The sequence below is a fragment of the Drosophila santomea genome, chromosome 3R (assembly GCF_016746245.2).
Source record: "Drosophila santomea strain STO CAGO 1482 chromosome 3R, Prin_Dsan_1.1, whole genome shotgun sequence".
NCBI classification, from domain to species: Eukaryota; Metazoa; Arthropoda; class Insecta; order Diptera; family Drosophilidae; genus Drosophila; species Drosophila santomea.
This window is the reverse complement of record NC_053019.2, coordinates 8,058,018-8,082,024: the sequence shown is the minus strand read 5'-3', so window position 1 is coordinate 8,082,024 and position 24,007 is coordinate 8,058,018. Positions and strand designations below refer to the sequence as shown.

At 45.6% G+C, this 24,007-nt stretch overlaps 2 protein-coding genes across 2 annotated transcripts; both read right to left on the bottom strand.

Annotated features, from left to right (window-relative positions):
* Window positions 1–10,742: 10,742 nt before the first annotated feature.
* On the bottom strand, window positions 10,743–12,749 carry LOC120453373 (insulin-like growth factor-binding protein complex acid labile subunit). Its single transcript, XM_039638047.1, has 2 exons — window positions 11,030–12,749; window positions 10,743–10,961 (listed from the first exon to the last, which is right to left on the bottom strand). Exons 1-2 carry the CDS (start codon window positions 12,689–12,691, stop codon window positions 10,944–10,946), a joined length of 1,680 nt encoding a protein of 559 aa, XP_039493981.1. The 5' UTR covers window positions 12,692–12,749; the 3' UTR covers window positions 10,743–10,943.
* Window positions 12,750–13,082: 333 nt separating this feature from the next.
* Window positions 13,083–14,995, bottom strand: LOC120454020 (protein artichoke). Its single transcript, XM_039639008.1, is given in 3 exon segments — window positions 13,083–14,359; window positions 14,362–14,849; window positions 14,851–14,995. Coding segments are annotated over 3 exon segments (1,566 nt in total). The 5' UTR covers window positions 14,907–14,995; the 3' UTR covers window positions 13,083–13,337.
* Between the last annotated feature and the right edge of the window lie 9,012 nt (window positions 14,996–24,007).

Sequence of the window (24,007 nt, the reverse complement as noted above, 5' to 3'; positions counted from 1 at the left end):
GTGCATCACCAGCTACTACGATGAAGTTCTTCGCTATCTGCGCTCTCTTGATCCTCGCATTGGCCTCCGTCCAGGGTGATCCCAAGCCTATTTCAAAAGGAATAATTAAAAGTACTCAAGGAAAATAATTAACTTTCACAGGAAGCAAGCTACGTTCTTCCAAATATTAAAAAAATGTAAATAAAATAATAAGCACAGGAATTTATGTTGAATACAATTTTTTTATCTTCATATTTTTTTCAGATTTTTGAGCTAAACGCTGGGATAAAGATTCAAACATGTGTACATTAGTATTATTCGAGAATGCAACAACAGTGAAATATTATATCTTAAATAATCCAGTTTATTAAGTGCGCTTTTGGTATAAAAAGCAGAGCGCTATTCGGATTCAGTCAACAGCGAACAAAATGAGGTTCTTTGCGGTGTGCTCCTTTTTACTCCTTGCAGTGGTCGCCGTAATGGCAAATCCAAAGCCTCTAACCCCGAAGACGATAAAAGTTGTCCACTGATATGGCCGTTAAAAAACTAATTTGGAAGCTACTATAACTTGTATTTAATGAAATTAAAGGATACGTCTTGAAAAGAAGTAATATACACTAAATGCGGCTTAGTATTGTGAACAATGTGTTAACCTGTTTTAATAAATATGCGTTGTTTTAGCAAAGAGATGCAAAACGGCTTAAGGAAACATTCTACCCAATAAAATAATAAAATAATGTGAAGTGTTGGTCTCAAGGATAAGGTTGGAGCTAAGACAATCCTTGAAGATATACAAAAGTATATCAACATATGAATATTTCAATTCAACTAATGAAAGTTTTATTTATTTAATGTTGCATATTAAGAGCAATTAGCAACTTTGAAATCTGAACATCGCATGTCAGCGCAGTTGTGGTTATTACGATAATTTAACGAGCGCACAACCGTGATTTTTAATGATATTCATGAGTTTTATATTGGCGTAGTCTTCAACAAGATAAAGGCGCGTACCAAAAAAAGAAGGAAAATAATATAATAAAATAAAGGCACCACCCCAGGTGGGTGGGTCTCCGGTGGAGATGGGGGATTGGGGCGTGGACTTGGTGGTGTGGTCACGCGCTTTCATGCCCGCCAAGAATGTGGGGCAGCTCGGCTTTATAGTACGAGTATTGCCTGTGGTGTCGTATGAAATGCGCTCGGAATTCGCCAGCAGCAGAAGTAAAAAAGTAAAAAAAAACGAAAAAGCTGGAAAATATATATCGGACAGACCTTGTTGTCCACTCCTCCTTACTCCTTCCACCATTCTCCTGGCAGATCCCTCCTCCTCGTCCTCGTCCTCGTCCTGCGCCAGTGATAATCGCCCCGCTGGCTGCCTGACAGGCAAACAATGCTGTGAATTTGATTAAAATCAGCCAGCGTGTGCGTCTCCACTTGGCTGCTCCCCGAGCTCCTTTCGGCCGCCTCGGACTTGTGTCGTTCTTATTGGAGCACTCCCAGCCACATGTAGCTGTACTAGGACCGACTCATGACCATCTCCTTTGCTGCCCCACTTGGCTGCAGGCGGTGCTGTGGTGGTGCGGTGGTTCCACTAATTGCGAATCGCCAAATTTGGCCTGGGAAAGTCTCCCCTTTGCCCCGATATATGAACGCTTTAAAATAGCTCATGCTGAATTTGGATTGCAATGTATAACCATCATTAGTGGACTGGGAAGATGGGCGTCTGGGGGCTGGAAAATGCATTTCTTTATGCGGTGGCTCCACTGGCTGCTAATGAGCTCCAGCTGCCTGGGCGGCAGTTGGGACTCTTTTTCTGCACTTTCATTGAGAAAAACTGCAGGCTAGAAGGATGTTTAATACATTAATTGGAAATACATTAAAATTGTTAATGAAATACGGTGGAATCTAAAACGAACGAAGAAAAGCTTAACTTCTTTGAATTTTGGTAATTAAGTAGTTTAATGGATTTTAAAGTTTTTTTTGGCTTTGTGCAGTGTCGTTTTTTCACTGGCATCTTGTGCATTTCAAATGAGGCCAAAAGCTAATTAGATGCCAGGCATCCTGCCCATTCCCCGCAGCCAAATCCATCGTCCTTTCCTCCAGTTTCGCTGGAGCGTTAATTTTTCCCCAGGATTGCACACAGGAGGCTCCTCAGATGAATGGTCGCGTGGTGGGGTTTCTTTTTGGAAAGAGGCTGGAGTCTCCCCCAGGATCATCCACACGGCGAAGCGAAACGGATGTTCTCGCGCAGCGTTGGCTCCGGTCCTGATTTCCCACCCACCCAGTTCGTCCGCTTTCCCACACCCACCGCCAGGTCATTGTGAATCTCGCTTTTTCCTGCCAGGATGGGTGTGTGTGTTTGTGTGTGTGTTAAAGCGAGATGGCGAGGGGGCAGCAAAATGTTAATAAATCTTATTTTTATCATTTGGCTATAAATACTGAATTTTTAGCTCCGGCCATGCTCAATTTATGGCCATTATTTATGTCGGAAAAGCGAAAACCTCAAACATGTTGCCACACTTTTTGCCCCATGCCACCCTCCGCCGCTTCAGGATCCTTTTTGGCCTGCATTGTGCATCCATTTTATTTGCCGTTTCGGCCAAGAGAAAGAAAGATACACAAGCCATATTATTGCAATTTTCCAGTTGCTCCGCCCACGCCGCAGTTTCTACCAAGGAGCAAGGGAGCGAAGGAGCGGGGCGAAAGGCAAGAAACCGAACCGAACTTTGGTTCGAATGAAATATGAAAAATGAAAAATTGCATTACACCTTAATAAACACCTCACCTGGCGAGCAACCGCAGAGTGGGAGTGGGAGTGGACTCGGATCTGCTCGAGCTGCATCTGAAGGTATGGGTATGGCCATGGCATGGGTTTGCTATGGGGCTACACAAGTACCAGTATATCTCCCCAATCGCGAGCGGAGCTCTTGCCCCAGCTCTTGCAGCTGTGTGCGCCCCAAAGTTTGGCCATAATGAAGATTGTCTGCGGCTTAAGTGGACGCACGTTGCTCTGCCGCTGGATAGCTGGGTACAACACAGATGGATGGCACAGACAGCCACAGTTGATGGACACTCAGAAAAATGACCAATCCGGAATCAGAACAGATACAAAGCCCAACTTTATTTTAAAAACATAATTATAGCACTTTTTAGATATATGACTAACAGTGATAGCACAGTATTCAAACTGCTTGTTGTGTGTCAGAAAAACCACTTTAGACATTCGATTTTGATTTTTCTCCAAGTGCCATAAATCTGTACTGCAATGGCCATGGGAAGCAGGTCCTTTCCCCAATCGACGAAGGGGGCCCCGGGGGCAAGGCTGCGATCGCGATCACTTAGGCGCTCATCTGGCATAAAATTGTTAGAAACGCCCCGTGTGTGTGCGCCCCTGGGTAAATTGCCTCCTTCTCGCTGCTCCTCCTCGATTTGTGGCCATAACGTTTTTGCCATTAAATTAATAAATTAATGCGATCGTGCAACAGTCGATCATGTGGCCAGTTGCCAGTTGCCAGTTCACCTTTCCCCCGCTGCCAGCCCATTCCATCTCCTTGCAGCTCCTTCTATATTCTTTCAGTTCCTTCCATCTCCACTTGGCTTGTCAGAATTTCCAAAATCTCAATACTACAGCTTATTCGTCCCTGCTGCCATCAGCGAATAAGATCGCTGGTTATCACCAATTTCAGAGCTCTTCCCTTAAGCCAACAGTGTTTCCTAAAGCCTTAAAGTATATATAAATCTAATAGATCTATAATATAATCATTTGTTTACCAAAAGTGTCTTAAACATATTACGCACACCTAAGATTTGATAGAGTTTCCAAAAAACATGCACCCCACATATATAATATTTAGAAAGTATTTATTAGCTTTTATGATTTCCTAGACCAGTAAAAAGTGTTTCCTCAAAAGTAGCAAGCCACTGTGCTGGCAAATGTTCCTGTGCCTGGAGTTCCGAGCTCCAAGCTGGCGTTGCACACTGCACCCTCGGATTCTGCGGTCGTGATCCGAAAAGTGGGTGTTGCTAAGTGTTTTTTGGGGGCCTGAATGCCGAATGCTGGATACTGGATACTGGATGGTGGATGGTGGATACTGGATGGTGGATACTGGATGGTGGATGCAGCAGACGCAATGGCTGGAGAACCAGTCTGCCATTTTACAGCGCGGCATCATTAACAACTGCAACTGCAGCGGCGGGGAACGTGGCGGGGAGGGGAGGGGATATAATTGCATGGACGGAACTCGAGGCCGTTCCCTGGATGCAAGTTGCAAGTTGCTGGATGCAAGTTGCTGCCAGTCGCAAGTTGCCAGTTGCCAGTTGCTCCATGGCGGATCGCTGTGTTGCTCTGTTAATTTTACAGCCATGTCTGATATTGCTAAATGGCTGTGAGTGGATTCGTTTAAGCACCAATTTTATTACCAACAAGCATCACGTTGCATCTCTCTCTCCGTTTTCGCGGAGTTTCGGCCCAATGGGGCATGCCTCTTTCCTCTTTCCTCTTGCCTCTTGGTTGGGGCTCCTGCCGTGGCCGCTGCAAGTGAAGAGATCCAATCAGGTTGCGCCTTTTTGCTTCAGTTCCAGCCAGCGAAAACCAAAAGCAACCAAAATAAGTGGGAAACAACCTCCACTTGTGGCAGTTGTTATAGCAGTTGTTATGGTTTTGGTTCGCTGTGGAATGGTTTTCCGCTGCATATTTTGCATTTGGAGACTGCAGAAACAAATACACCCCTGCAGCTGCCATTAATCGTTAATCACTCCGGCATTGCACTCAAATTGTATATTTATTATAAGCGAAACTAATTTCTCATTTTTATGGCTACTTAAGGGACTTCAGCGAATCCATGTGATAAGAAAGACATAATTTCTTCAACTTATAACTACAAGTACTATTAGAAAGTGGTAGTACTAATGGTATTACATTGAAATGTCGTTAAGAATTAAACCTGTTTTAAATGTATATGAATACTATGGTAATATGAATAAATAAGTGTTCACACGTTATTTTACTTGTTTGATCAAGTGATTTGAGCTAGCTCAACTGAATGAGCAAGTAACGAGCTCTGATTTGAAGTTCCTCTAAATTATTCAGATCTAATATGTCACCTGATAAGCGATACCTCCAATCTTTATGGGTCAAGTGTTGTGTAAACCACAGCTGATGCTACAACTGAGATACGTCAGCAACTGGACTAAACATTATAGATAGATCTTGAGTGTTAGTTCAGCAGGTATTTATCGCGTCTTGTCAATCGTCAGCTCACATTACACTTGATTGCTGATTGGCTTTCGTTTGCGGGTTCAGCTGAATTTTTGATCCCCTCGTTTGATCCCCTTTATGGGCTAACTAACTTACACTTACTCGCTGGAGAAACAAATTACGGCTCATTGTGCGCCAGGGATCAGGTTACGATGGGAAACGGGTCCTCCCCCGGCCCAGGACAATGGACCACCCGGCTGGGCTTTGTTTCTGCTGCCTGAACTTTGGATATTTTTTAAAGCCAGTCACGTGCCATCGACGACGACACTTTTGACATATCCGGCGGACCACACGCGCCGCTGGCAAACCCTGTACCATCTCTGTACCATATACTCTGTCTAAGTGGCGACCCCATCCTCTCCAGATCCTGCGGGCAAGTGGCAGGCTAAAAATTAGCGCATCACGTGCGTCTACGGCGCCGCGAATGTCCTTCGAGCTGGCAGCGTTATCCTTATCGGCAGCGCTATCGATTTCGCTTAATATGTTAATCTGTGCCAGGGCGAGTGGTGTCCCCACCCCACGCCATAACCTTGGACTCCTTGCTCCTGCTCCTCAACCCGCTGCATTGTTATCTGCTAGCCTGTTCATTAGGGCATCATAAAAAGCGGGGAAAACTCGGCATTTTCGGAGTATTTCTCCAGCGCAGATATCCAGATATCGCTGGCTTCTTTACGTTTTTATTGAGCAGCCATAAAAATGATGTGTCCTGATCCGATTGCAGTCCGTCCACTTAATGGCCAACGAAACGAGCGGACGGAGAGCATCGAATAAAAATCAACGGGAAAGGCTTTAAGCGGCCATAAGAACTGCGTCCACTTATCGCTGGACGAGATGGAGACGCAGGCTTATCTGTGGAGCAGGAGCTAATTACTCTGGATCCCCTGGATGCGCCTTTCTCCGCCCCATTCCCCATTTCTCCGCATCTCTATCGGTTTTATGCCCGCGTTAATTACCTGGCGCGGAGATTTCTCACTGCTTACACTTTATTTTTATGGCATTTCCCGGTAAGAGCCGCGTGAAAAGTCCGCCGCACTCGATCGAAATGACTGTGTAACCTTTGACCTTTTTTTAATGCTCTCCATTCTCACAGTAGGTGATTCACGGTGCCCATGTCCTCGCCAAAGGCTTGGGAACCCTCCAACCATCCAAGGATTAGGGGTGGGAATTATGAAAGTTTATCCGGCGACGGGGGAATATGATCTTTTAATGCTTGCGGTGAGTACATAGTTGTTGGACAAATCCCTGGATTTCAGTAAAAGTTAATACCAATTGATCGGTGTGCATTTCTGGAATGAAACATATAGTTCATTTAAAACGATAGATTAACATTTCTTATTAAAATCGCATAATATGTGGCATTTTTTGCAAGCCTCATTTTTCTGCCCTGATTTTTCACACTGCCCCAGTCATCCATCCATGAATTGATTGCTCATTTAGAAAGCGTCTCCCTTTCGAGCGATGGGCTGTCAAGGGAAATGCAGGAAAACTGCTCGGATGGGCATATTGTGGCAGTCAGTTAGGCAATTTCCCATACGCACACGCCCGTCACAACGGCCACACCCACCACCACCACACCATTGCCAGTACCATCAAGTGGTGTCCTTCGGGCTGCAGTTGCCACCACCCAAATCCAGTTACAATTGCAGCATCCAAGGAGCAGCCAAGGCCGAGGCTAACTGAGGGCTAAGCGGATATTCATTACACGAACCGCACCCCGGCACGCGTTACCGCTTTGGACGCTTTAGCACCCTCTCGTCCTTGCCGCGAGTCCTTGCTCCTTGCTCCTTGGTCCTTGCTCGTTGGTCGTTGGTCCTTGGACGAGCAGCTTACACTTTACATATGTCACGGATATCCCCGTGGGAGGGTTTTGCGCCGTTTGACTTTTGAGCGGAGTCAGGCCGCTGATCCTGTTTGCTGTAAATAATGCGATTAACGGCATCACGCAGCCAGCTCCTGATCCTGATTTCGTTGCTTTGGCGGAGGGGGTGGGGTGGTGGGTTGGTTGTTAATGAGCCACCGAAGGAACTGCGCTCCAGCGAGAGTTGCCCGGATTAGTGCTACAAATTCGCGCCTAAGCATGGTGTGAAATATGAAAACGTACACTGGGGGAAAATATATCTTAAATACATTAAATAATTAAATAAGTTGATGTTAATATTTTGATATATAGTGAATATTTGTTAGGATACGTTCGGATTCTTGTAGAAGAATTGCAAGGTATACTTGTATAGCATTTCACCATTTTAAAAAACTTGTTTCAATACTGCCAAAACTTTTGAAATTGTCTTATTTATAGTGTTTTTTTTCGAGTGCAGCATTCCACTAATGTTGGAGGAAAAATGAAAAATTATTGCTTTGGTTCCATTTTCGACTGGTCTGGGGTTTGGGTTTGGGTTCGTCATTGTCTATCGCCATTAAAGTGTCTTTAGTGCTCCACGACGTATGCCATTCACTGGCTTGGAAGTAATTTTTATTAACTCTGCCAAAAGTGCACAAAATAATCGCATTAACGCCGACTCCATTCCAGCCCCCAACCACACCCCCAAGTTAGCCACGTGTGAGCTGGCTAACCGGCTGAATGACTAACTGAGTGACTGACTGGAGGACTGAATGACCGGATGACTGGTTGACTGGGTGACTGGTTGACAGACTGACTGCCAGGTCGTAGTGTCATTGTCGTGCTGTGGCTCAAAAGGTTGGGAAACGCCTGAGGGGGAGGGGGTTTGGCATCTGGAGATTTTCCTTGCACTTTTGTCTTTGGGCGTGTCGCCGCCAAAAGGCGTTTTGCCATTTTTGGAAAATCTCATTTTCCAGCCAGGCGCAGTCGAGAGCCAAGTGTGCGAAAATTTGATAAACGCCGACCCAAAAAAAGGCGCATGATTTATGGATCGGCATCGTCATCGACAACGGCAGGCGGCTACGGCGAGCATCGGCGAGGAGGAAGAACCAGCCGAATCCGACCCAATCCAATCCAATTCACAGACCATAGCCCGTCACCCGTATCCCGTAACCCGTAACCTGGCTCTAAGCCGAAATCAGAAGGGGGCGGGCAGCGGCTGGGGGTGGGGGTGTGGCCGCGGTTTGGCAGCATAAAGTGCTAAAAAACGCTCAATAAAACCACACATAAAAATTGACTAAATACAAAACATGACAGACGGCGTGCGAGTATTAATAATAAAGCGTTCGCCCGACGGCCCAGTCCGCTTTTGGCCTTCTCCTTTTTATCCTTTAGTTGCTGCTGCTGCTGCTGCCTCCGTTGTTTATAAAGTGCAAAAAACGTTGTACTCTTTTTCACATTCACATTCGATAAAAATCGCATGATCATAAATTTACACTTTGCACAGCCTCCGCGGCAACGCCCACCCCAAAAACAAAAAAGGGGGAGAATTTCGTATGCACATCGATAGGGGGTGGCGGGGTGGTGCATGCATGGTCCATGCCGAGGGGGCGGGGGCGTGCAAAGGCGGAGATATACACGCAATGGCAGGGAGAATCTGGCGGCCCAAGGGACGCATGAACGATTGGTAAATTGTTGTGGTCAGGATTGGCCTGGCTCGCTTTGGAATCGGAATCGGAATCGGTTCGCATTGCCTTCTCAGGGGTGCCCCACGTTATGGTTAGTGGCAATTGCAATCAGTAGGTTCCTAGGTTCAGCAAGGGATCGAATAGTTGCTACCGTAGGGGTACCAAGCCAAGTTCCTTATAGTGAACCTACAGTGAATATAAATATCAAAGTTCCTGCAGTAAATATAAATATCAAAGTCAAGTATCAGAGTAAGACTGTCATAATGGGATTGACACAACTAACTTATATCCATTAGCAGCTATTAGCAGCTATTTTCATTGTAATTTGTAACAATATAAACAATTTTCACATCTGTGAGTATTTGTGGTTTTCATTCGGGTGACTCTCATCCCACGATTCGAGCATACCCCATGCTCACACCTCTGCGAAAACGAAAGAATTGAGGGATAAAAATGCATTTATTGCCTTTCGATTTTTTACAAATCGTTGAAATATTTTTCACAGAAAAGCCGCGTGCGCTTTACATTTCAAATGCGAAATTTTTGGGCGTGTGTGGGCGTTTGCGGCCACGCCCACTTAGCGCGCGGTGTGAAGTTATTTAATTGCCATGCGATTTGCGCGCGTTTTGCGGGCGATTTGTGACGCGTTTTCGCTCGCATTCAATCGATGATGCTCCGTCGCCCCCTCTCTTTCTTCGCCCATCTCGCTGCTTCGGCATCTCTCTCCTGCAGCATCTGCCTCTCTCTCCATCGCATGGTGTGTCTTATCGCCTTGGCCAAATCTTCTGCTGTCGCATAATTAATGAGCTGCACATAATTTGCATATTTCTAATTTAATCAAAATGATTTGATTCGCATGCCCTGTAATAACAAGAACAACAATAACAAGTACCAAATGTGCAACAATAATAGCGGGAACAACAACAACAGCAACAGCAACAACAACAACGTGGTGCCTTTGTGTGATGCATGTGCATGTCGCTGCAACATTATAAATAAATCAAAATACAATTTCTGAGAAATTGCGATGCCCTATCAAAATCCAGCGAGGAGAGGACTCCCAAACATAAACACGGGCAAAATTTCCACCCGAAACATGCTGATACGTATGCATGTGGATAGCCCCGATCCTTGGGGGCGGGGCAAGTCGAGGCTATAATGCCCACATATATATACGTAACATATATATACGTAAGTATGTATGTCGACTTGTGGCAAGGTCTACGCAAATGCAAACGCCACAAATGCACGGCCTCGAAGCAAACATGCAAGAAGTGCCAGCAACGAAGGCGGAAAAGTCGATGTTCAACCAGGTCTAGCCACTCTCCACTCCCCCTCCCCTTATCTGTCCTCTTCTTGGCCAACTTGCTGGCGGAGTACTAACTAGTCTTGGCCCAACAGCAGCTCCACTGCCAAAGAGCACTCCGCATGTCCTCGTGTGCATGCCGTGCAATTATTTTGAATTAAATTCGTATTTTGTCCGAATCTTGTAAGTGCATCTTGTTCGCCTGGTCCGGCGAGCTCTTCTCTGCACTGCGAGAAATTGTTACTTTAGCGCTAGTACATGAATGCTCTCACAATGTGATTTGTATGTCTCATTTTTTTTCAAGAAAATATAATTTCCTTATAAGTGATTTGAGTGTATTACTTTGTACCCTTGCAGCTCTAGCTTTTCAGTGCTCTGTAAATTGGTGCTATCTATTCGCAGCTAAGAAGTCATATGCAAAATATATAGCTATATGATGAAAGAGACGACAGTGTCCATACCCTATATAAAATATTGCTTAGCGATAGTAATAAGTTCAATATATTAATAAGCGGTAAGGAATGATAGTATGTATAAACCTAAAATACACACATTGTTAATGATTAGCCTGATTAACGTTTTTTTTCTTATCTGTTAAGTAAGTATAGAAACGAGAGGATTTGTTTAACCTACTGCGCGGTTTGCTGATTAAAATTGTAATTTATTGCTATCACATTCTTTGCATTTGCGTATATTGTCTAACTTCGGCAGGCTCCCACCAAATGATAAGTACAGGGTAGCAGATGATGCCTGCAAGCAAGTAGGTAAGCAACAGATATACCCACAGCAAGCTGGGAAAGAGCAAAGACTAGCGCTAAATTGACATCAAATTGGCGCATATCTGGAACGCTTACGGAGCAGCTTGGCTACATCCCACGGCTATTCACTGGAGCTGTGCTGTTTTGGGAGACGGAGAAAGGATAAGCGAGTAAGCGAGTAAGCCAATGTGTTGACCAGGCTCATACTTCGGAGTCCTGCTCGTTGAGGCGTCGAGCACTGTTCCTGGACGTTGAGGTGCTTTGCCCATGGATGCGGGACCTCCTCCAATGGCGAAACCTGTGCAGGCAGCCCTCTTCCTCCAGGATGTGGTACAGATTCATTAGCAGAATGAGCATCACCACCAGAAGCGTAACAAAAGCAAGGATATCCCTAAGAGTCCAGTAGGGGTGTATGCCAGTCACTCCCGGTGGATCCCGTTGCTGAGCCTCCGCCTGGCTTTCATTCGGGGGCCAATCGATATCCACACGGCTACTGTTGTTCGGGACACGGTTTTGGGGCCTCGCCTGCAGACGAACTCCTCGATCGGTGAGGTAAAGAAACATCTTGCGGTATAAGCCGGGTGACCAGGGGTTGTCATGGAGCCCCAGTTCTGTGAGATCTTGGTGCTCCTCGTGAAGCTTCTGGTAGTCGAAGGTATTCAGGCGGTTGCCCTCCACGAACAAAGCTTTCAGAACCGCCAGACTTCTCAGTATCTCCACGTCGAGGGTGAGCATCAGATTGTGGGACAAATCCAAAGAGTTCAGATGCGCTGAGAGGATTGGCGACTCCGGAGGCAAGCGAACCAGCCGATTGTTCGCCAAATTCAGGTACTTTAAACTGGGCAAAATGAACAGCTCCTGGGAGCCGGAAGCATCCAATCCGCTTCCATATAACGGCAATGCTTCGATTACATTTTTGGACAGATCCAGTCTTTGTAGATTCCACATTCCTCTGAGAAGAGCGTCCGTATTGTTTCCATCTAGCAAATTTCCATGCAGATCCATCTCAATGACAGCGCTCTTGTTTCCCACTTGCAGATGATTCAGCTCATTGTTTCCCGCCTGCAGTTTGATAAAGCCTCCGTTGATGACTAAACTGCTAAGACTACTCCCCTCCAGAACCAAGCTCTGCACATGGGGTAGGTCCAGCGTCATGACATCCAATTCACCAACATGTCCCAAGTCGAGCACTCGAAGATTGGGCAATGAGCTGAGTACATCTGGTTGTAGGGCTCTCAACGGGTTGCCATTGAGCAGCAGGGTTTGTAGCTTCTTGTTTTTAGCAAAGATATTCTGTGGCAGAGTTGTCAGCTGATTCCTGCTTAAGTCCAGATGCACCAGCTCCACCAGAGGATCGAAGGTGCTGGCCAGGATTTCAGGCATCCCATTCCCCTGCAGGCCCAGCAATCTCAGTCTGGATAAACCTTTGAAGGCGCCTATGTGCACTGTGTGTAAGAAGTTTTGACTTAGTTGCAGGATCTCCAAACGCGGCACTGCGGTGAAGATCCGATCCCGGAGGACACCAAGACTCGTGCCCTGCATCTGCAGCGAGGTGAGATTGGCCACTGGCCTCAGACTCTCCGTGCTGATGTGGTAGGTGGCACAGTTGCGTATGACCAATGTCCGGAGACCCGGCGTTAGGTTCAAAACCAGCCACGTGATCGAATGGCGGCTGCAGTTCCTCAAGTGCAATTCCCGGATCTGTAGAGCCGGAATCGCGGAGTAGGCCACCGACCGATCACTCAAGCTGCAGAAGGAATCCGGGCAACTGGCACTGAGATTCAGGCGCCCGGTGGCATCGTAAACGGAAGGAACATCGCCCACCGCCAAGCCGCAAAAACCGAGCAAAAGATATATGTAAAGATGCATCTTATTCCGCCTCACTTTGCACGCGCTGTCTCGGACTGCATATAATGCACTAGCCTCGATCGAAGCGGCAACAGAATCATATTCATATCATCCGGATTTGTGGATCAGCGAGTGGAGCTTTACTCACTGCTGATAATGCGCCATTTGAATACCCTAGAGAGCTTTGCTGATAGCAACAAAGTAAAGCTTTCGCCTCGTGTGGACAGTGATAAGGAACTAACATTCTGAACTCAACATTCTGGGTGGGCCAATTAAGCTGCTCTCAAAAAGTATTAAGGAAAGGTGGATATTAAAAATATATTTGGCCCAGGGAATAACTTTAAATTTCGAACCGATTTCAGACTAAGTTCTAAAGCCTCCAGTTGTAGTGGTTTCAAAACATTCTGCCGTATGTAGTAAGACATCAGAGATTCCTTATTTTTATTTGATGTAGAGTTTACATATGCAGTAGAATCCAGTTATAGCGACTTTCAAGGGACCGACGATTGGCACGTCGCAATATCGGGTTGAATTATGAAAAGTCCTTTCATATAACTTTGTATGGGGCCCAACCAAGCCATCGAGTTTCCGTCGAAATAACCGGACTGACGCTATAAGCGGAGTCGTTATAACCAGATTCTACTGTATATGACTTATTAACCTAATATTACAGTATCAGATCATCAGAGTCGATTGAATGCATGTCCATTGTGGCAGGTACCGATGTTGATCTTCATCTTGAACGAATGAGTTGCACGATTAAAAATGCGTTGAGGGCCACGGAAATAATCAGGAACACCAGCATCAGTACATTCCATACGTTCCATTCTCGATAAGTGTCGTTGCTTAAAGGATTAGCTTTGGTATCTGTGTCGCACTTTTGGTTGGTGTCGTCGCCTACAGGAAATTCGTTGACATCTGGTATACAAGGCTTACAAGTTGGAGGAGACGCGTTGTTTGAGTGATTGTATTCAGTTTTCTCTAAGACGTTAATTCCCATTTCTTTGAAGAACTTTGTAGTATTTTTATAGCCCTCAGGCTGGAATCTGTTGTCGTACAGAGCCAACTCTTTTAGAGGTGGATGCGGCTTGCACGATGATAGAGTTAAATAGCTAATAAAATTTCCCTCTAAATGCAGACTATGAAGATTGAAAGCCTCGTTGATGCCGATACTTGCGGGCGCATATATTCTATTGTACGAAACGGCCGAATGAGTAAGCCTTTCCCATGGGATTGGCGAATCGAAGTGTAGACGCGACAGGCGGTTTTCCGAGAGGTTCAAATACATAAGATTGGGCAGCATGAAGAGCTCGCTTGAATTGTCGCTTCCTGCCGCGGCGTACATCCCTATGAGATTCTTGGATAGATCCAGTCGTTGCAGTCTCCACATACCGATTAGAAGTTTGGGCATATCGGATGCGGTCAGTAAATTGTTATGCAAATCCAGTTCAATAACAGAGCTTTTGTTGGGTAATCTGATCTCGGTTAAATTGTTGTTCCTCGCCTGTAGCTTATGGACACTGCCCAAAATGTCCAGGCGCTGCACTCCGCTGTTGTCGAGGATCAGGGTATGTGCACCGGGCAATGAAAGATCCGGCAGCGGTCCACAGCATCTAAGGTCCAAAAGACGTAGGTTGCTTAGAGGTATAAGGGATGTAGGCGATATCCATATCAATGGATTCCCATTGGAGGAAGGCCAGAGAAAATGTTTTCAGGGAGATTTTCGATTCTATTGCCACTTAGGTCGAGATGCAGAAGTTCTGGTAGGGTGTCAAATACACCCCATGGCCACCGTCGAATTCCATTGCCCGGCAGCGACAGCATCCAGAGCTAAGGTAATCCTTTAAAGCATTCATCGAATAGTGTCGTAATATTGTTCCCACCCAGCACAAGGACCTGCATCTCTGGCCACTTGGAAAAGTGTTCGTCGTGCAGCTGCAACAGGTTGCTACGTCGCAATTGAAGGCTGGTTAGGTACGGCAGTGGATACAAGTCATTGATGGTGAAGTCCGGACGGTCGCAGTTCTCCAGCTCCAGGGTGCGCAGATTAGGCATAAGTTGGAGCACCTCCTTATCGCAAATGTCCATGTGGAACTCGGTTAGTTTGGTGGCCTTCTTATTGGAATACTTCCGGCTCCTGCCGAGTATATGGCAATACGAATCATTGCAAAAGTCCTCCGTCGGGGAACTTAATGGCGGAGACACTTGAAAGCAGGACGATGAATATTAGATGCATAGTTGCTTTTCATTACAGTTAAACTGTTACTATCACTTTCAAAACTTAACCGTCTTTCATAAATGATGAAATGACGATTTATGAAATCAGCTTAGCACGCATATACTAGAGATGGAACGAGTCAGCAGTTCAGCACGCAGGCAAAGAAATCGATCACGCAGAAGATGGCATTAGATGATATATTAGATTATCGATAGATAGAAGCGGGCGGTTAAATTTGAAATTAAAAATTAGACACACCAAACTTGTTAGTTCAAAGAAATGCTGTCAAAAGTAACATTAGAGACATTCAGTAATAAACATTAACAGACAACGATTTGATGCAAATTTAGAGCCCCTATGTCTTCGGCATTATCTCTCAATACCCAGTAAATACGCCAAATGCCTGGAACATCTTTGCTTATCGGGGACAACAGTCCAACATGTTTCACATATAAAGAAGTTCCTTCGCTTGGCAAATAAGAGGCAGCCAGGGGATGAGATCCTTTAATTCCCTGCATAATTCCAAGTCAGACAAGCGCTAAAAACATTTCATTATAACGCTACACAATCGGAATATTTAATGATTTAATCGGCCGACCGAATCGGTGACAACACCTAAGAAAAGGACGAGGAGGCTGCAGCCGCATCGCGTCGCGTTGTGTTGCGTCTCGATAAACTGCTTCAAATTCACAGATTTTAAATTTCAAATCGCTGCCACACGGCGCAAAGCAGGCGAACATGTAAAAAGCAGCCAGGTTCTGGCCAAGATCTGAGCCCCCAATACCCAATACCCATAGCCATACCTCAGCCATACCACTCCACTCTCAACGTTGGCTGCCACAACGTTGGCTCGATATAATGGCGCGAGTTTCATGTTTACAGAAAAGATTATGCAGTCCCAAACAAGCGAGGGGGAAAAGCAGCAAGAACCACAAGATACAAACGTGCAGAGGTTGCAGGCAACTTTGGATTTGCAGACCTTTGGATGCAACCTGAACACCAAACACCGAGAACTGAGAACTGAGAACTGAAACTGGAGTTCTAATTAAACAATTCGTAGAATTTCGCGTTAATTGCGAGAAAACGACTTGAACGTGCTCGGCGGATTGGCCGAGAACCTGTGACTCTGCTCCTCTGCTCCTCTTCCAACCTCCTGTTGGGTTCCACCATCACTGCCCTCCACTCCACGCCTCTCACTCCTTCTTTCCCATTCCCCATTTCAGGTGACACGTTCTGGGGAAGTCATATGGGTAAAGGTACACCCAGAGAAGAGTTTCTTGCGTATTCAGGATCAAGCTTAAGTCTTTCATACTCGAGTACAGGTAATTTGAGCAAACTATTTTAAAATAATATTCAAAATGATTGCGAAATTTAGAAAAGTTATTGATAATAACCTTAGGTTTTAAAAAGTATAGTTGTTAATGTTTTAAATTTCTACTGAAAAACAACTTTAACTTTAAATTTATTTTGAAGCCCATAAAGAAGGAACGTTAGGAGTTGCGGAGATTCGCATTGAAGAACTGTAGTGTGTTTTTTCTGAGTGCTGTGGGAAAGCTTTGCACTTCGCCTAGATCGGGTGTCATTTCACATGTGTGCCTTCATTTGACGAGGATGAGCTCTGTTATTAACACGCCTACCGGCATTACCCCTTGGAATCCACATCACCAAACTCGCACAATGCTCTCGACTTTTTACACATGTGAAGGAGGGCTGGCCAACTTGGGGAGAAAACTCAATTCAAATTATCGCCAAACAAGATCGACAGATGTTCAGCGGGCACAACAACAGAAATGCCGAGGTGACGGGTACTGGGATGCGGAAAGGTCTAGAGGGGCTAAGGGAACTGGAAGATGAAGAGAGGTCAATGAGGTGCACCGACCGAGCGGCCAGATCGATCTTCCTGCAGTCAAACCAAAAATAACAAAAAATAAAACAACGCAGAGAATAAAGCCCGAAGCCAGAGTCAAAAGCAGTCGCACGTCTCGCTGAGCAAATAACGCCCCAAAAATGAAATAACACAAGGCAGCGAACTAAACCCTTTAATCTAAACCACTTTGGGCCATGGCAGTGCAGATCCCGATTCCGACCCCAATCCCGATCCCGATCCCTCCAGCCGATCCGATCGACAACTCCACGCATATTTCGCATAACCCAGGCACACCTTTCCACCAAAGTCCAGCCGAAAATGCGAAAATGCCACGCAGGCAGGCAGGAGTAGGGGATAGCCCCGAAAAATGAGAATATAAAACAGAAATCGAACAACAAAGAACATACAGACGAGTGGTATATATGGAACATGCATAGGAAAAGGCACTTCGAGCCAAGCTACCGTCATCATCCTCGCCAGCACTCCATTCTTCTGGTCGATCATCCGCACTCGTCATCGTGCCCGTCATCGTGTCCACATCCCAGGCTTCGAGCTCTTATCGCGGCCGATTAATCTGCCATCGCTGTCGCTGATAAGGCCGCCAAATGGACGACCCTCCAGACCAGAACAGACCGTAGCTCCTCGCAGCCTGAATCCTCTTCAGAACCACTGAGCCCGGCCACGAAACTCACCAAAAACCGCAGCCACAGCCACAGCCGCATCATTGTTAGCCCAGTGCGCAGTGGCAGCCAACACTCATGTTTAAATTATGATGGCTTCTAGCTTGCGCCCCATCCCCCGAGCATCCGTCAAATCGAATGTGGGCATATGGGTTACCCTGCCCTCCCTGCTCCTCGCTGCTCCTCCGATCGTGTCAGAAGTCATGCTGCTGACATGGCTGACGACCCATTGACAAATGCACAGATTGAGGACTCTTTTCTCCAGCCGATGAACAATTGCCAAAGGCTCGCCAAGAAGTTCAGCAATTGGTAAAGGGTGTATTCGTAGAAATGCTGTGGTTTGCCAGGGTGGATCATAGATTAAATCTTGAGTGGAACAACAGAGTTTTTCACGCAAATGCAAACCTACAACTTGTATAGCAGTTGTAAACAGTGTAGACACAGTAAAAGTATCATTTTCAAACTTATATTTGAAAGTAAATAAAATTTCTCAACTTATTTAGAAATTATCAAGAAGCTATAGTGTACAAGTATTTTTAATCACCATAACCAACGTAATAATAATTAAATAATGAACATATTAATAATTTAGAAATTATCATTGACTCCTGCAACTTATTGGAATTGGCTTAAAAGACCTACCTATTTGTTAACCATTATTAATGTTCAGAAAGTAAATAAAAAGAGATTATCCCGAGCAAAACACGATATACTAGAGTTAATACTTTGGGGAGGACAGGGAAGAGTTATCTGCATTATCTAATCGCCGTCATCTACACGGGTTCATCCTGGCGTATGCGTAATGCGCGTTTGTCACTGGCAGCTGATGATGATGATCTGCCCTTCGTTTTTCCCCCGCAAACACGAACAAAAAAACCTCTGAATCCGATTTGACTGAGTTTCGCTTTATTTAAACACAATCGCTGATGCATAATTAATTAAAAGGTTTTTCAATGTGATTCTTTTCCCCCTTCCCCCCACCACCCTGAATGTTTTGTTTACTTTTTGCTCGCTGTCTTCTTTTGACAACACGCCCCAAAAAACGGTGGCCGCTTGTTGGTTGGCTGATTCCGATGCCGATTCGAAATCTGGGATCTGGTTCTGGTTATTCAGTCGCCGGGTTGTGGGCCCTTATCTTGTAAATTGAATTATGAAATCGTCAACTTGAAACCGAACTGAATGCAGCCGAAAGCCCACGGAGGCTGCTCCTTTTTGTCCATGAAAGCCGGGGAATCAGTTAAGGGAGCATGACGACAACAACTACAACCACAACTACAACTACAACTACGACGACGGGTAGCAGCTGCCCAATGACCAACCAACCAACCAAACAACCAAGCAACCATACAGCCATCCAACCAACTCCTCGTCCTCATCCTCGTCCTCGTCCTCGTCCTGTGCGAGTGAGTGAGCAAACAAAACGGGCATTTAACATAATCATATCATATCGCAGTAGGCATCACATCGCTGCGCTGCCGAGCTGGAACCACTTAAGTTGGCCCAGGACGAGGACGAGGACGAGGATGAGAATGAGGATGAGCATGATTCTGGCCATTTGCATATGTCTTTTGGCCCCTTGCCACGCCCCCTGTGGCTTGTTTGCTCGGCAGCACGAATGAGCAGCATTTAGAAGCTATCTGCCTTTCATTGCTTTATTTGCCCGTGCTGGCCTGCTTTTGACTTCACTGCTGGAAGGCGCTAATCTGACCATCCGGAGGTGCTCCCTGTCCTTCTTCTGTTTTTCAAACAGAGCCTTGTCAAGACATCAACAAGCTCGGCAGGAAAGACACAGGTCAAGTGAGATGGTACACTGAAATGTTATTATACATGCTGATATAAAGGTTAAGTAAAATATTTATCATAAGGGAAAGCATTGCATATTTTACTGCTAACAGGACTAAAAAATTCATGGAAAGCTTTCAATAAATTGTGAAAGGAAAATCAGAAAACGCTTTCGTTTGTTCTAATCACAGCGACCGCATCTCCAAGTTGCTGGACTGTCGGGTTTCGGTAATTGAGAATATAATTACACGAATTACGACGCAGTTGCCGTGTTTATCTGACCGTCAGCATCTGCCTTTCATCTCGCTGCCTCAGTTGCCTGAAGTTGACAGGGCCAAGTGCGTTCCACTGTTCCGATGGGCTCTATTGTGGGTTCACGTCCCGGTCCCCAAGGCGATGGCCATGGCAGCCAGGTCAGCTGGAGTGGAGGACTCGGCCACGACTGGGAGGAATAAGCCAAGAACTCGAATTGTCGAGCAGCATGTGGCCACTTTCACAGCGCCGGGCAATTGACAAACGAACACCACTCATATTTACACACCGAGAAGGGATGCCGGACAATTGTCACTTCCCAAAGCAATTACGTTACAATTTAAGCGTGTAAACAAAAAATTACAAAGTTGTTAGGCCAAAACGGCAACCATTCTGCCAGTCATCGCAAGCTGCCAACGATTGAGAAGACAGTCGCTGGCATTGTGCGATAGAAAAAATTGGAAACAGAATTAAAGACAGTATGTTCAAATAGATTATCTATCTGGTTCGGGCTTAAGGAACTTTATAGTCTTGTATTATATAAGATAAACAGATATGTGTTCGTAGTTCCTCAAGAAATCTCTCCTCATAGCTTGTATACTAATGACCCTTTCCCCAATCAATTACCCTCGTTGCCAACCAGCCAGAAATAATTGGTGCATGCCACGGTGGTGACAGGTAAACCCGCTTAAATCGACTGGCAGTGCGCCACACATCATCAAACATTTTATTGGTCAATTGGGCGACAGTTTCGGAGTTGGAGTCGGAGTTGGCTCAGTCCGTCGTCAGCCGAACCCCTCGGAATGGAACCCTGAACACCTAACATCTAACACCTAGTTGTTACCCCTCGCAAGTGTTGCCGTTCCAATAAATATTTGTTTACGCACAAATAGAATTGTAGAGCACGTTAGAAATTCATTTGGACGGGGCCAGAGTAAGTGAAGCGAGTCGAAACCGCAGAGGTAGTCCTGTTGAATGCACTGAAAGAAACAATCTATGCATGCTGTATATATGACCCACAAAGAATTGGAATTGGGATATCCTTAAACATGAAAACGCTCGTTTAAAATAACCAACTTTTAAGAACTAATCTCTGTGATATTCTTAGTTGTATATAAGATCTAGGGCCCTTTATTTCTTCAAGTGCATACGCATGCCTTATCAAACTTAGATAATCGACTCCGATTCTTGTGTTTGCCCTGAACGCCTCGGCCTGCTTGTTTGTCTTCGATTCGTTGGGTGTTGTGGCTGGACTATGCCGCAAAATCATAATGCCCAAGTAGAAAGGAAACCAAATAGACCGAAAAATGTTTGCTTAATTTATCGCAGTAGCATCGTTTTGAAATTCAATTTAATTGGATGCCGCAGAATTGAAGTGGAAGTGGGACCCCTATGCCCATAGTCATAATTCGGGGCCTCAACTTCCTGCTTCTGAATCTTATCGCTTCGATCGCTTCTGGTTCGCACCTATTCAAATGATCTGGTCGAGTCGGCTGAAACATCAGCCACAGGAGCAGCTGATTGACTATAATCTCTGGGTCTCTGGATCTCTGGATCTCTGGATCTCTGAATCTCAGTTCGACCAAAAACCACACACACAAACGAATAGAGAAGAGGAAACAAAAAGTGAAGTCGTTTTTTGTGTGGTTTTTGTGTGGGTTATCAAGCGGGGTTTTGTCGCCACCATCTCCCTTCCGAGGACCATCCGCCCATCACGTGTCTAATTTCTCGCTGTCCAAATAGTCCTCTGGAGAGCATCCATTGTGGCTCGCCTGGTTTTTGCCTGGGTTTTAGCTCCTCCAGTTGTGTCGGTCGGTTGGCCGATTGGTTTTATCTTGATGCTGGCGCGCAAAAATGTTTACAATTTTGCTGCTCATTTTTTCCGCAGCTCACAATGGCTGGCGAAATTAAAAATGTTTCCACTCGCTGGCCCGGTTCGGGACTCATTTTTCATCTTGGCCACTCAATTGTGCACAGGCCACATGCCAAAACGGATGAACTGGGCAGCACACCTTGGTGAAAGGGAAACCTATTTACTGGAACTGCAGCCTGAATAGGATTTCATCACAACCCGATGAGCAGTACAAATCACTCGGGAAAGGTGTTGCTAGGTACTATTAATGTTGTTTTAACAAAAGACAAACAAGCACCATTGCAATGGCACTTCAGTTCAGTGTCTCTGAACTTTTTTGTGCGATTTCTGTCATATCTTAACCACTGTGCTGTGGCCCAGCAATCAGCGTTTTGTGTCAACTAACAAATAAATATCACGCATGGCCAAAAGCGGCAATCAAAGTCCATCAACTGGCATCAGGTTGGCAGATGCCAAGCCGTCGATAAGCAAAAATCCAAACCATATCCTTTGGCAGCGAGCGAGTCGCCACGTTTAGATTGGGATTCGATAAAGTGCCTGGCATTGTTTTTCAGCCTCAATCAGAGCTGGTTTCAATGCGTTTTCGGATGGAAGGGAAGGTAGGGAGGCAGGTCTATCATGGGCCATGTTCGATGCCCAAGAGCAGTCATAATTATTTCATTATGGCCCATTTGTTTCATCAGCCCCATTGGCCACGACTTCTGTTAACTGTTTTGCTGACGATTTGGGTCCGTTTCTGGCTGCGTTTTCTGTCTCTGCTTTTTTTGGGCCTTATCGATTGGACGCCATCTTAATTGTTTGTTGTTAAACACGCAGCTCGCAGCTCGCAGCTTGGCCACAGATCTACGAATCCCATTCCCCGTCCGTATCCAATCCAATACGGAATTCGGTTTCTGATTTAGGAGCCCCACTCCCTCGCAGCGAATAGAGTTTTCTGCTTATTGATTTTTCATTCGAAATTCGTCGTCAGCCATTTGATTTATGCTTGTCCACTTAATTTGTTAGAGATGCTGTCCAGATACCCCAGTCCCGATCTCCGCCCGATCTCCGCGCTGCTAATTCGCCGAAGATCGCCGCTCGGATGTCGTATTTATGGTCTGTGGCTTATCGCTGGGAAGATTTTTGAATACATCTATGGGTCTGCCCTCCGTTGAACTGAACTACTTTGCTCGGACGAGCTTAAACTGCGTTAAATGCTTCGGGGTGGGGCCCACAAAATGGGGTTTCTCAGCTGATTTGCATAAATAGTTTGTTGCTCTGTGGAGCTGCGAGAATGCTTAATGGCTAAAAACATCATTGTTTTCACCAGAAAGTGGGGCTTGGAGTTTTTGAGTTGGATACTTTGTACACTATTCAATCAGTATGTTCATAATTTATAGCTGTTGAGTATTTAGGAAAGAATACAACTTATTATGCTACAGAGATCTTCTTGTATCCGTTTTTAAGTGGTCTTAAGCGATTTTGTTTCAGTCCTTTTCAACATATGTATTCTGCATAAGGACTTATTGTTCAATGTTAACTTTTGTAATCAATAAAGTACAGCTCGATGGAGATCCAAGATATTTTCCTGGAAAAATAAAACTAGTTGCTGGATGCATCCACCTATTTGTTTTCGGTCTCCGAGGAATTAATTTGCCAAACTTCTGTTGCCGCCCCAGAATTTCGTTGCCTCCTCCACAAAGGAGTCACCATTTGAATGGAGCAATTAGGAACTGTTGCCAAACAGTGGCCCACGACTGACCCATCCTCTGCTCGCCGGCCAGGTGTGTGGTCACAATAGATGACGTTGACCACTGCCACGCCGTTGTCCTGACCCAAACTCTCACCCCCCCTCCTGATCTACCCCCGCCCCCGCTGGAGTCGTACTCAGACAATGGCAATTGTGACCGGCTGAGAATGTTGTCATATGTCGCCTCCGTCGCTGTCGTCGCACATCGGTGTGTTTCATGTAAACAAATAACAAATTAAATGAAAATTTAAATAAAGGAGAAGCAGGAGCAGCAGGAGCAGCCGGAGCAGCCCGACGATTTATGTGCCGGTTGCAGGATAAGCCCGAAATCGACTCGACTGGAGGGGATGTATGGATAGATGGATGGAGTGGGAAAGCCTCTGACTATCGGTCCCTCGGTCCTTGGCCTTGGTTGTTTTTGTGGTTGATGGAGGCGAAACCCCGCTGATCGAATCAAATGAAGGGAACACACACAGATAAATGTATGTACGGGTGGCAAAAAGGACAATCGAAGGCGGCCAGGATTCGCTTTGCTTTGCTTTGGCCAGAGGGTTGGTCTGTGTTACCCTCGTCCTTGTTTCTAGCTCCTTGGTCCTTGGCTCCTCGAATCCGGCAAGGCGGGTGGCAATCGTCCTGTAATTGGGATTTGTATTGAGTTATTATTTATTGCCCCTCGTTCTCGTCTTCGGTCGAGTCAAAATAGAGAAATTATCGGCAACAACTTTGCGTGTTGAATTGATTGATTTGCTTGCCTGGTGCCCGAATCCAAACTGCAGTCTTCATTTGTATCTGTATCTAGTGATGAGAAGTATTTGGGCGGCAGTTCCCTGATTTTTTCAGCATTTTCCTATCACTGTAGTGCTCCACCCACTAAAGGTGTTTAAATGCACGGTTGTGGAATATATCGATCAATTTTTACAGTATGCATAAAATACA

Coding starts and splice junctions, on each gene's coding strand:
- LOC120453373 (XM_039638047.1), bottom strand. CDS start 12,691: ATGCATCTTTACATATATCTTTTGCTCGGTTTTTGCGGCTTGGCGGTG.